At 32.0% G+C, this 14,448-nt stretch overlaps 1 protein-coding gene and 1 pseudogene across 3 annotated transcripts in view; both read left to right on the top strand.

The window, feature by feature from the left end:
- The window catches only part of CDH18 (cadherin 18), a 272,418-nt gene that overhangs the window by 178,929 nt on the left and 79,041 nt on the right, over nt 1-14,448 (top strand). For 2 of the 3 annotated variants that reach the window (XM_011356437.1, XM_023528487.1), the window contains exon 2: nt 10,411-10,598. In XM_011356437.1, the coding sequence (XP_011354739.1) occupies nt 10,411-10,598 (188 nt within the window). The remainder of the gene's footprint in view (nt 1-10,410; nt 10,599-14,448) is intronic. The other variant, XM_023528488.1, reaches the window with a different exon arrangement.
- Nucleotides 3,949-4,067, top strand: LOC111737518 (annotated as a pseudogene).

Here is a 14,448-nt window from a genome sequence, read left to right as displayed (position 1 = left end):
TGGTGTTTTTAATGTTTCCACAGGGAAACAGGGCTTAGAGCTTCCTAACCTGCCATTTTGCTGATGTCAGTCACAGCATTATTTTTAAGGCATTAAAATCACAATCATTCCAATATATTGAACTTTTCCAGATAAGAAAATATTCTACCTTAAAAAAATTAAATCCATCAAAAATGCTATAGATTATGTAGTAAACATTTGGTATAATAAACAATTGATTCAGAAAAAAAAATGCTTTCCACACACTAATTTTTCCATTAAAAAATCTATTAATTACCAAGAGTGAACAACCTTCATGACAACTCAAAGAAAAAAAAAAAAAGACAAGAAAATAAATTTAAATTTGTATATTATCAATATTTTTGCTTTGAAAAAAATTAGATATCTAATATGAGAAAAGAATGAGGAGAGACATTACAGTGGACCTGCACATTGATTTCAGTAGTTTATAAAACAACTGGCTGAGTAGATCTGAGTTAGTTCAAGACACTATAAGCTGGCACCAGCTCCAGAACCTCAAAAGCTCCTTCTTTCTCTCAAAATCTTTTTGTCAGCTAGAGTGCTTCCACTGTTGCGTATTTGCATAGGTGCTCTAGTGCTCCCCATCCCTCTGACCCTGCAAATGTAGAGAATGTTTCTTTCTACTGGAGCTCTATTGTAGAGACCCATGAAGCCTAAATGTCATACATTGGAAGGATAAGGGTCAGGGGATTACAGGTACTTGCTACTGATATAGCTGTGAGTTTTCCTCCAATTGACTTTAATTGATAATTCCATGTGGTCGTGGTGGTGTGAGTGGTCCTACACAACAAGTAGCCAATGGCAAGCTAATGTTGAAAAAGACCAGAAGGAGTAAAAGGTGAAATGCAGGCATTGTCATCTTACCTTGCCAGCCCTGGAAAAGGGAGGAGATGTGTAATTACAGGAATGTATTAGGGACGTTGCTACAGTTGGGTGTCTGTCATGAAGGCAGGGTTCTAAAGTAGAAAATGGAGAAGCCACACCCATCAGTTAACAGAAACTTAAGGTGCCATTGACATTAATAACTCAAACAAATTTGGTAACTAAGAGATTAGATGAAACTGGACATAGTAAACTGGAAGACAAGTATGAGGAATTAGGCAGAATGCATCAGAGAACATGAAGATTTAAAACAAAAAAAAATGAGGGATCCCAATATATACCATCAGAGGAGCGGGGGAGTAATTCACTGTACAATAATAGGAGTTTCAGATGAAGAGACCAAAGAGAATGGTGAGCCGGTATTCAGGGGAAAAAAAAAAGAAAGAAAGAAAAGAAAAGAAAACTTGACTAAAAGATTTTAAGAATAAGTACAAACATTAATCATTAGATAAATAATCATAAGAAGTCCCAAACAGGGTGGGGAAGTGTAAAGTATTACACCCTAGATATGTTATAATGAAGTTTAGAATTCCAAAACCAAAGAGAAAAACAATTTTGTCTTCTCCTCAGCAATAATGGTACAGATGACAATAATTATTTTTAAAAAATGGATGAGAAGGAAAAAAATACTCTTACTCTAAAAACCTTTTAACCTGCTAAATTAGAATAAAAAAATTGGATGAGATAAAGCTATTTTAAAACAAAAAGAATGCGTTTACTATTCAGAAAACCTCACTGAAAAGCTACTTAAGATGTTTATGTCAGAGATTGCAATTACTACACAATATTCATTCCTACTTGTGTTACTTCCTTAGAGAATTCTGTTTAGATTCAGATTTTGCTACTTTTTATCCTCAAATACTTGATATCTCTCTTATCTATCCTTGGTAGATTTCATTATTTGTTCACAATTATTCATTCTCTCCCCATCTCTGCCATTCTTTTCTATAAGTGGATGACATTTCCCAGCTGAATCTGGGATTGGTCAAATGACTTGCTTTGCTCAATGGCATGTGCACCTTCATGATTTAAACCACACTTGAGCAGAGAGCTTAATGAGTGTGCATGATTTGGCTCAATTTTTTCTGTTCTTGGCCTCCACTCTGATAACAATGTATCCTGGAAAAAAAGCTATTCCTTCATCTTAATGAGAAGACACCAGAGCTTAATGGGCTGAGCACACCAGAGCCCAGCAGAGCTGCAGCAAGCCAGAGCTCAGCTGTAGTGTGAGAAAGAAATAGTATTTGCAGTTATAAATCATTGAGATACAAGAATTCTCTGTCGACGCAACAAAAGTTGACTGATAAACAAAATGGTTATGCATTCTGTACTCTCTCTCTAGAAGCAAGTTTCTGTCTGTGACAACAAAAACACCAACAAAGTATATGGAATTGTGTTTGAGGAACAAAACTTTAAAGTAAAGCTTATAAAATGCTAGAAAATGGTTATGTTTTACTTAGGTAAAACATTTGTCTGACATTACTTGGAAAGCAGAAAATTTACCTTATGAACTCATGGTTTTAGGAGAAAAGGTCTTAAAGAGAATAATTTTAGGGCAAATTGATTGTTAATAGCTGTATTTGACAATATACTGTAGCAGGTGATTCAAAAACATATTAATCTATTTTCTAATAGACAGGGAAGAGAAGAGAAAGAAACCAGAATATGCATGACTTTCAGAGCTAAAAATAGAAATGTAAAGGGTTCACCAAATAAGATAGTCTCAGAGCCATGGGGACAGAACCTTTGTAATGATTGCACAGAATAATTTCTAAATTACTATGAGCCACTGATATTTTTTTCCTTTCAAATTGGGGTATTTATTTCTATTATTTTGTCCTATACGTCCCCAATTATATGTTGTTTTGGGTGTGCAAGTTATTTCTCCTTCTAATTCAGTGGTCTTTGGATCAAGAAAAGGCACAGTCAGGTATGATTATGTCACAAGATCTTGAAATTCAAGTCTGATGTCATAGTTTAAAGAGATTTGGGATGTCAGACATCACCTAAGTGTATTTTATCTGTGAGATACAGTCAAATATCTGTGACTGTAAAGTGTACTGTAAACAGATTGTATTATCTGTTCACAGTTGTTCCTTTCCCCCTCTTATCATGCTTTCCTATAGGTGATGTATATGTCCCTGATACTTTAAATTTGAGCTTTACCAATGACTTTGTTTGACCAATGGAATATGAGCAGACATGTCATAAGCCATGTTTGAAGAAAAGATTTAAATGCACTTCAGGAGTTATATTCTGTGTTCATGATCTTGCTCTCACAGTAACTGCTCTTTTCTACTCATGTTCTGGAAGGAAAATTCTGTTGGAAGTGAGCCTATCCTGAGTTGTAGCATAGTCATAGTTATCATACATTACAAGATAGAATTCAATATTCATTGTAAGCTACTGAGATATTTTGGTTATTTATCAACACATAAACAGTTGATTAATAAACATATTATGTCTATTATCCTTAGCATTACTACTGTGCAGTGTGCTATGTATTTTTATCATATATCTTGCCCATTTTCTCTCTCATAACAAAGTACATTCCTTAAGGACCAAGATTTTCGTCTGTTTTGTTTACTGTATTATCAGTACCTGAAAATGTGCTGGCACAAGGTAAGTGACATTTACTAAATGAGTCACCAATCTGAGCTGACCAAAAAATTTATATGTAAGAATAAAAATTCATAAATAATCAAGAACTTTTAAAGAAAAAGGATTGAGAAGGGGCTAACAAAACAAATGTAAATTCCATTTGCTTTGACATACGGATCTATGGGACTTTGTAGAACACCTAGGAAACAGACCCACGTCTACACTGGGACATGGCATATGTCCAAGCTGGAGTTACAGATATATTAGGAAATAAAAGGCAGTGGAACACTGGCCAACCATGTAAAAGTAAAAGTAGATAAAGTGACATTACGAAGGTTTCCCAAATTGATTAAAGACTCATATGCTATTTATGCTTTAAAAGAAAATGCAAGATTATTTTATGGCATTTGAAGAAGGAAAGATTCAATAAAGAATTTAACATGTGTCTACAGCCATATCACGCTGAACAAGCCCTATCCCGTCTGATTTGGGAAGTTAAGCAGAGTCGGGCCTGGTTAGTACTTGGATAGGAGACCACCTAGGAAGACCAGGTGCTATAGGCTAAAAAAAATAAAAAAACAAAAGATTGTAAGCTGATAAAGTTCTTGCAATCTGTGAGGTCAACCAAGGGTCGCCTCACCTAAAAAAAAAAAAAAAGGAATTTAACATGAAATGATGATCAATATTAGTACATAAACATTAAATTTATTTTTACAAAGATAAAAACATAAGAGAAAGATAAATGAACTGGCATTTAAAATATAATATCTATGTTAATAATTTTATGTATAATTTATGAGATGAGGTTATAAAACCTTTTGTATCACAAAATCAGAAAAGTTAAGAGTGTATAAAATTACTGCAATAAAATAGAAGAAAATCCTATAGATATCCAGAAATCTAAGGATAAACCAACTATAGACATTAAATTTTCTTTTTAGTAAACTAGTTGCCCTTTTTGATAGAATAGAAATAGAAATAGCTTTAATGTAATAAGGAAGAAAAACTTAGTTTCTGATATATATACATTTTTGTTGAAATGATTAAAAAAATAAAACAGACACCATGATGATGTGAAAAGGAAATATAAAAAAAAAAATAAGATTCAGAACTCAGACTAAAATATGTTTTAATATGAAAACATCATCTAAAACTAACAACATCCTGGTGATATTTGTTTATTATAAAGACCAACATAAATCCTAAACTTACAGATGCAAGAAAAAAAGCCTGCATAACAGCAGTAAATCAGCTACTTGTAGTTTTATTCCCTGCCAAAATACATCCTTATTTCACAATATATAGCAGTGCAAATATGTACACTTTTGTTGGTTTGGGGAAGTCTTTTAATGACATAATTTTACATAAGGCCATTACCTACTTCAGCCTTCAACAAAACAATTTGTTTTACCGTGAAGAATTTTTTTTTGATGATTCTTCACTGTTACACAATTCAGACAGAATATCCTTCCGTAGTTGGTGACTGTTGAAACAATAACTGTTTCCTCTGATAAATACTCTAAGAAAATGTAGGGAGCCAGGGAAATTTTCTCCTGTATTTCAAGGAGAATTAAGATTCAAGTCTCTTGTTTTAAATTTAAATTTGCCCTTACAAACCCAGTGATAAAATTTATTTCTAAGAATCTAGTACACAAACTATCTTCTTATCTTTCTCTCAAGCTAAGTCATGAATGGAGATACCATATCACACACACATGTAATGTGTTTTGTATCAATAGTATGTGTATGTATCTATGTTAATGTGTGTGTTTATATGTGTGTGTGAAATTGCAATCTCAGTGTTTTATTTTTTAATCTTTTGTAATCCTTGAAAATTAGATAACAACCTTACCATTTATAATTTTTTGTGGACACAAGCAGAGTACTCTGAAGGATTCCTCTTGCCAACAGCAGAAATGTTAACTGGACTGGTCTGTAAAATTATTCAAGATGGCTGTTTTTGTTTTTGTTTTTTCAGAGAGTAAAGAGTAAAACTATTGCAGCAAATCAAAGGATCGTTCACCATGTATACTAAGATTCTATGCATCATGGTCTTTGTTAATCTTATTTAGAAAAAAAGTGCATTTTATTTCTGAATAATAAATTGACTATGTGATTGAATTATATCATGAATAGCAATGGCAAACCGTCTATTGGTCAAAGTTTTCTAAATACGTTTTGATCATACACTTTAATGTGTCTCTCCAGTATTCTTCAATCCCATAGAGAATATCAATTCTCATAAAATAACAGGTAAATGAAGGTTTATGTATTATCATTATATTCAAAGACGATAATACATAATTATTTATGGACTGTTGGCTCTCAGTTATCAGAATTTTTAAAGGTAATTCTATATATGTCTTTATGATAGATAGGTACTAGCATTTTTTTCTGTTAGAATAAATATGTAGAGTAAATCTATCTGATATAATTTGTTATTTTAGGATAATTTTATATATTTGCATTCATGGCTAATCACTTATTACTAAAAATGTGAAAAGATATAAAGGAATCACATTGAGGATTAAAGTTACAAAGATACATATATATGTTATATTTGTGTCAAACATAAATGTTAATAAAATATTTATGCATTAAATGCATACTAGCCTCTTTACAATATGCTTACTACTCTAGAACACCAGTTCCAAAGATCTTGGTTTCTTTGTTTTACATATACAGATATATATATAAACATATATTTACATATATGTGTACATATGTACACACACATATACATGATCAAGGACGCTTAGGTCGTTTCTATGTCTTGTTCATTGTGAACAACGCTGCAGTGAACATGGAAATACAGACATCTCTTCGAGATCCTAATTTCAGTTCTTTGGGATATACCCAAAAGTGGCATTGCTGGGTGAAATGGTAGTTTTATTTTTAATTTTTTGTGGAACATTCATACTGTTTTCTATACATTCCTACCAACAGTGCACAAGGGTTTCCTTTTCTTCACATCTCTGCAGTACCTGTTATTTTTTCATTTTAGTAATAACCATTCTGACAACTGTGAGATGATATCTCATTGTTATTTTGATTTGCATTTAGTGATTAGTGATGTTGAGCATATTAGTGATGATTAGTTATGTTGAGCATGATGATTAGTGATGTTGAGCATATTTTCACGTACCTATTGGCTCTTTGGATCTCTTCTTTTAAAAAATGTTTATTTAGTTCTTCCACTCATTTTTAAATCAATTTGCTCTTTTGTTGTTGTTGTTGTTGTTGTTATTGACTTGTAAGAGCCTTCTGGGTCTTCACTACTTATTAGATTTATGATTTCCAAGTATTTTGTCCCATTGTATAGGTCGTCTTTTTTATTCTGTTGATTGTCTCCTTTGCTGTGCAGAAGTTTTTAGTTTGATATAGTCTTAGTTGTCTATTTTTGCTTTTGTTTCCTGTGCTTTTGATGTCATATTCAAAAAATAATTGCCAAGAACATGTCAAGAAGCTTTTTCTCTATGATTTCTTCTAGGAATTTTACATTTTCAGGTCTTAATTTAAGTTGTTAATTAATTTTGAGCTGATTTTTTGTGTATAATGTAAGGTAGAGGACCGATTTCTTTTTTTTTTTGTATATGCATACTCTATCATTTGATGAAGAAATTATTGTTTCCCCAATATTTACCCTTGTCACCCTCATCAAAGATCAGTTGGCCTTACATGACTTGGTTTACTTTTGCACTCCCTATTTCATTTCCATTGGTCTATATGCCTGTCTTTATGCCAACACCATACTGTTTTAATTACTGTAATTTTGTAATATATTTTCAAATCAGTAAGTGTAAAGCCTCCAGCTTTGTTCTTCTTTCTCGAAATGTTTTGTCTATTCTGGATCTTTCATAGTTTCATACACATTTTAAGATATTTATTTCTATTTCTGTGGTAAATCCTATTAAATTATGATTATAATAGCACAGTATGCTTTGGGTAGTATGCACATTTTAAGAATATTAGTTTTCCAGTCCTTGAACATAGATGTCTTTCCATTTGTTCATGTATTTTTAATGACTTTCATCAATTTTATATAGTTTATATTACATGGTAATTCTGCCTCCTATTCAAGTTTATTTCTAAGTATCTTATTCTTTTTGATGCTATTGTGAAAGAAATTGTTTTCTGAATTTCCTTTTTGGATGGTTCATTGTTGTAGTGTATAAAAACACAACTGATTTTTGCATGTTGATTTTGTTTCCTGCAACTTTACCATATTTGTTTGTTCATTCTAACAGTTCATTTTGTTTTATTTTGTTTGTGGAGTCTTTAGGGTTTTCTACCTATAAGTTCATGTCATCTAAAAACAGAAGTCATTTTACTTCTTCCTTTTGAATTAGACTCTTTTTTATTTTTTCTTCTCAATTTCTCTATCTAGAACTTCCCGTGCTATGTTAAATAGAAGTGGCCAGAATGAGCATCTTTGCCTTCTTAGAGGAACTTAGAGATCCTAGAGGAAAACTTTAAATTTTTTCACTGTTGAATTTGATGTTAGCTATGAGTTTATTGTATATGGCCTTAAAAAAAGGAGAGTTCTGCCATATGTGACATGGATGATACTGAAGGACATTATGCTAAATAAAACGAGTCAGTCACAGAAGGACAAATATCTGCATGATTTCACTTGCATGAGGTATATAAAACAGTCAAACTCATAGAAGCATAGAATTCAATAAGTTGTCAAAGGCAGGAGGGATGCGAGAAATAGGGAGTTGTGCAATGGGTATGAAAGTTCAGTTATGTTAAATAAGTAAGTTCTAGAGATCTCTGTACCTTACAATGCCTCTGGTTAACAATACAGTGTTGTAAACTTCAAAATTTGTTAATAGGGTAGATTTTATATTAAATGCTTTTGCCACACATATACACAAACAAACAAAAACAAAAAAGAGACACAAGAAAATTTTAACAGGTTTTAGATATGTTTATTACCTTCATTTTGGTGATGTTATTAACAGTGTTTGTAATATGTCCAAACTCATGAAATTTTATACATTAAATATGTAGTTTTTTTATATATCGAGTATACCTCTATTAAGAATTTTTCAAAAAAAAAAGAAGCTCACCAAATTTATGTTCCTGGAATTTAAGAGTATTTTTTAAAAATATTCATTAGTCCTTAGAAGTTGTATAAAAGTATCCTAAATCTTTTCTGATTTGTAAATAAATCTCATCTGTCTATTTTTCTAGTGAATAGAAGACATTTTGAATACTTTGATGTTACATATTTATCAGTTTGAATCATTTTTGGCATTTTACTATACTTATTATACACTTTTTAGAATATCTACCATACTTAGAATTAATCTTTTGAATTGTATCATACCGTCTTTATTTTTATGTCTAATTACTATTTGTGTAATCTTTTTTATGAGTTTACTTTTTAGAGCAGTTTTAGGCTTACAACATAATCGAGATGGAAGTCAAGAGGTTTCCTGCATATCCTCTGCCTCTGCACGTACATAGCTTCCTTATTACCAACATCAGTCATTAGAATTGTGGTTTTTTTGTATCAAGGGTGAACTTACATTGACACACCACAAAAATCACCCAAAGCCCATTGTTTAACTTGGGGTTAACTCTTGGTATTGTATATTCTATGGATTTGGAAAAATGTATAATATATAACAAAAACCATTATGGTATTATACAGGGTATTTTCACTGTTCTAAAAATCCTCTATGTTCTGGCTATTCATCTCTCCCCACTCTACCCCTGACAACGACTGATCCTTTTATTATCTCCCTAGTTTTATCTTTTCAGAATGTCATAGAATTGGAATCCTACAGTAGGTCATCATTTCTAATATGCATATAAAGCTCCTTTATGTCCTTTCATGGCTTGATAGCTCGTTTTTTTAGCACTCAATATTCCATTGTCTAGATGTTGAACAGTTTATTTATTCATTCATCTCCTGAAGGACATCTTGGTGGCGACCAAGTTTTGGCCATGATGAATAAAGCTGCTGTAAATGTTCACGTGTAGTTTTTTGCGTAGACAAGTTTTCAGCTCCTTTATGTAAATATTAAAAAGTGTGATTACCGGATGGTATGGCATCCTCTGAGAGGATGAGCTGAGAATTTGATTATGGCAAGTGGTTTGCTTTGGACATCAGCTGTGACCACAATAATTCATTTCTTTAGAAAATCAGATCTGGAGAATAGGACACATTTTGAATACTTTATTCTAAGAATAAATGTGCTATTATGTTTTTTGTTTGTTTGTTTGAATTTTTGTTTTGTTTTATTTTTAATCTTCTACCATATATTTTATATTGTACCACAGAACAACAACTTAAAAGGGCCCACCAGATATGACAATTAACTGATGACTGTAATGGAGCTATATGAGAAATATCTATTACTGTATTTCAAATCGGTCCAAATTTAGCAGCTTAAAACAACCAACATTAATTATCTCATAATTTCTGTAGATCATGAATCTTGGTTTGATTTAGCTGGGTACCTCAGGTTCAGGTTCATGACATCCCAGTGTAGCTGGCGGGAGGGGCTGTCCTTATCCGAAGACTTGCCTGGTAGGGTGCGGGTGGTGCATTTCTGCTTTTAGCTTGCTAACATCATTATTGTCAGGTATTTTTTTTCTGTTTTCATTTTGAATTCCAAGTTCTCATACTTTTGTATTTTAATTCATATGCTGTGCAAAAATATTTTAATTCCGATATCTACAAATTCATGTAGGCTCTTTTGCATGCATGTTAAAGTTTACATAAATCTAGAATTTCATTACTAAGTAGTATACAAATATTTAAAATTTGAAAACAATGTCATACTCAATATGATTATTTAAATATGTTGTCTAAATGTTTTAATGTATTTTATATAAGGATATTATGTTATGATTATTATCACCAAAAACTTAACATAAAATATTTTTCAGAGCACTATCAGCTGTATGTTCCTGAGTCAGCTCAAGTCGGTTCAGCCGTTGGGAAGATTAAAGCAAATGATGCAGACACTGGTTCAAATGCTGACATGACATACTCCATTGTTAATGGTGATGGTATTGGGATATTCTCCATCTCCACCGACAAAGAGACCAGAGAAGGAATCCTTTCCTTAAAGAAGGTAAAATGAACATAATGTTAGCAATTTATTCAACTCACCAATTTTTCTGTGAATGGAAATTTGACAAAGGTATGATAAATCTTATTGTCAGGTCATTAAAATGATAAAATATTTCCTCTTTAATAAGTAATTATATTTTAATTATGGTTATATCTGACTCTTAGGATACTCTTTTAGGAATCATATTTTGTTATGTTGGAAAGATCTGTTGTAGAATACACCATGAATGCGACCCCTCGTTTTGTTTTCAGATAACGGATTTATCATCAACATCAGTTCTAGTAATGTCTTTATGTTGTACTAATCTAGTTACATTAAAAAACTTTTTCTAACTAATGAAAAAATCTTCACCATGTTAGCAAACACTCTTAGGAGACAATTTTTTGCCTGATGGTCATGAATCTATCAAGACAGCTGTGGTGTAATCGTTAACCTTATCCCTCATTCTTTTTTTATTCTTTAGAATTTATCATTTGACTGAGTCTATTGCTTTTTGCTTGTAAGAGTACATAATGCTCATGTCCTTGTAGAAATGAAGAACTCAGACAAATATGAAAGAATGATTTAAATGTAACTCCTAATGCACTGTGTCTCAGTCTTTCTTTTATTTTGTTAAATTATATATATTGGGGTTACCCTGGTTAATAAAATTATATAGTTTTCAAGTATACAATTAAATAATACATCATCTGTATATTGCATTGTGCGTTTATCACCCAAAGTCATATCTCCTTTCATCACTGTATATTCGACCCTCTTTGCCCTTATCTACTTCCCATCTCTTCCCTTTTCTTCTGGTAACCACTAAACTGTTGTCTGTTTGTGAGTTTTGATTTGTCTTGTTCATTTGTTGCTTTCAGTTTTATAGCCCACATATGAATGAAATCATATAGTTATCAACTTTTCTATCTGACTTATTTTGCTTAGCATGATTTTCTCAGGATCCATCCATGTTGTTGCAAATGACAGTATTTCATCTTTTCTTATGGCTGAATAATATTTTATTGTATATATGTACCATATCTTCTTTATCTAATCATCTATCGAAGGGCACTACAGTTATTTCCATGTCTTGGCCACCATGAATACGTCTCCTATGAACATAGGGGTGCATTTATCTTTACAGATAAGTATGTATCTTTGCAGATAAATGTTTCGAATTCTGTGCATAGATACTCAGAAGAGAGATTACTGGTCATATGATAATTCTATCCTTAATTTTTTGAGGAAGTTCTAACCGTTTTCCATAGTGGCTGTACCAATTTACATTCTCACCAGCAGTGTATGAGGTTTCCGTTTTTTCCCACAGCCTCTCCAAAATTTGTTGTTGTTGTCCTGTTGATGGTAGCTATTCTAACAGGTGTGGTGTGGTATCTCACTGTGGTTTTAACTTGTATTTCTCAAATAGCTAGTGAAGTTGAGAATCTTTTCATATATGTTGGCCATTTGTATGTCTTCTTGGGAGAAGTATCTGTTCAGATCTTCTACCCATTTTTTAATTACATTGTTTTTGATGTTGTTGTTGTTGAGTTGTTTGAGTTCTTTATATATTTTGGATGTAAGCTCCTTATCAGAGGTGTTATTTCTTAAAACATTCTCCCACTCAGTTGGTTGCCTCTTTGCCTTGTTGATGGTTTCTTTTGCTGTGCAGAAGCGTTTTAGTTTGATATAGTCCTATTCATTTGTTTTTGTTTTTACTTCCTTTGCCTTTGAGATCAAATTCATAAAATCCTCTCTAAAACCAAAGTTCATGAGTTTAGTACCTATGTTTTCTTCCGTGCAATTTATTGTTTCTTGTCTTATATTTTGGTATTTGATCCATTTTGAATTAATTCTGGTGTATGGTGACAGATAGCAGTCTAGTTTCATTCTTTTGCATGAGGACTCCGATTTTCCCAGCACCATTTATTGAAGAGTTTTATTTTCTCCATTGTATGTTTTTCACTCCTTTGTTGAAAATTATTTGCCCATATATATGTGGGTTTATGTCTGGGCTCTCAATTTTGTTACATTGATCTGTGTGTCTGTTTTTCTGCCAATACCATGCTGTTTTGATTATTATCACTTTGTAGTATAATTTGAAGTCAGGCAGTATGGTACCTCTGGCCTTGTACTTTTTTCTCAAGATTACTTTGGCCATTCTGGGTCTTTTGTGCTTCCATAAAATTTGATTTTTTTGTTGTCATTGTTCTTTTTCTTTAAAAAATGCCATTGAGACTTTGGAGATTGCATTACATCGGTAATGTTTAAATGTTTAATGATTTCAACTTGATCTACTAATTTTCAGATTTGGCTCCTACTGTCATGTATTTTGATTCAGAAAGACTGGAGTGGGGCTGAGAAACTACCTTTGTAACAAGTACTCTAGATTATTCTACCATAGAATATGTTCAGAACACTGTCTGAAACATTTTACCCTAATATGCTACTGTAGATATTGAACTAAATCTATTCATCATCTCTCTATGTTTTGTATATACTTTTTCTATTTGCACTATGTAAAAACTTATTAATTCTTCTGACAATCATAACTTTATATTGATTTAAAATTGAGAATTAACTTGTTTTCTGGATGCTACATGGGGCCTTCAGAGGAGAACTTAAAGTGTATAAATACTTACAGAGCAGTAATCATCGTGGTCTATGTAAAATATTCATATCTTCACCTAAAATATTTTTTTTTTTCATTTTAATATTTCTTTATTGAGATTGTCAAGCCTGGGTCAAAAATATGATGATAAAAAGAATCAATTTTCATATCTTTATTGAACAAATATGTGTATTTTGAGTGCCTCTAATGTGCCAATTGCCGTGATCCAATAAACCATGCAAGGGCGAACAGAGTCAGATTTCATCTATGCCTGCACAGATCTTCCAAACTATGGAAATGCACAGACAAATTCAATATCACATACATTCCTAGATCAATAATAAAAACTTTTCTATGAAGGAGAGTTATACAAGCTATCAAGAAGAAAATCTGGAAATTTGATCCTGTCCAATATTCAGCAATAGATGAACAGAGAGTTGAAAGAAATTTAGGAGTTATGGATAAAGATATAAGAATAAGCATTCCAGAAAGAAGAAAGGCAGTGTACTAAGAGTCTGAGGTGGGTGGAACATGGCTCGTTAAGGAATCAAATAATATTGTTGATTCTGGAACAGAGAGAGTGAAAGATTAAGTCAGTGGGTGGAAGGGTAAGCAGGACCTTGTTAAATTTTACCAATGAAGAGCCATTGAAGATATCTAAGCAGGAACTGACTATTCCTCATTTGATGTCAATATTTCTGATTAAATGTTGATGTAAGCTAAATGAGGACAAGACTGTCTTTTAATTCTTCGCTACATTCCCAACATCCAGCATGTTTTCTGATACAGAGTATGCATGCAATAAGTATTAGAATAATTAATGGATGGATATATGTATAAAAAATGAGGAGGGTATTGCCCACTTTTCATTTCTTGAATGGTCTTCATTTCAGTAAATTGAGGTAAATGGAATGGTTCTTTCTGAAATATGAACTCAGAATCCAATATTTAAGAAATAAGTAGAACACAGAAGAGAAATAGTCTTGAAAGAAAATTTCAAAACATAGGAGAATTATAGCACTAAAAATTCCCAAGGGAGGCTGCAGAAGAGAAATATAGTGACTGATTTTTTTTAAAAAATGTGAGTATTCTAGAAAAGTAAATCAATTTAGAATTATAAATATCAATTGGATTTGGTAAAAGGGAGGACAGGGTGATTGTCACTAGCAGTTTTCAGATTATCATCATCATCATCATCATTTTCATCACAATAATAGTAACAGAAACTAATAATTGTTGATTGTTTTTTCTATCAGAACA

The sequence above is a fragment of the Pteropus vampyrus genome, unplaced genomic scaffold, assembly GCF_000151845.1.
Source record: "Pteropus vampyrus isolate Shadow unplaced genomic scaffold, Pvam_2.0 Scaffold27, whole genome shotgun sequence".
Classification (NCBI taxonomy): Eukaryota; Metazoa; Chordata; class Mammalia; order Chiroptera; family Pteropodidae; genus Pteropus; species Pteropus vampyrus.
The sequence above is the reverse complement of the archived record's forward strand: the minus strand, read 5'-3'. Positions and strand labels throughout refer to the sequence as shown.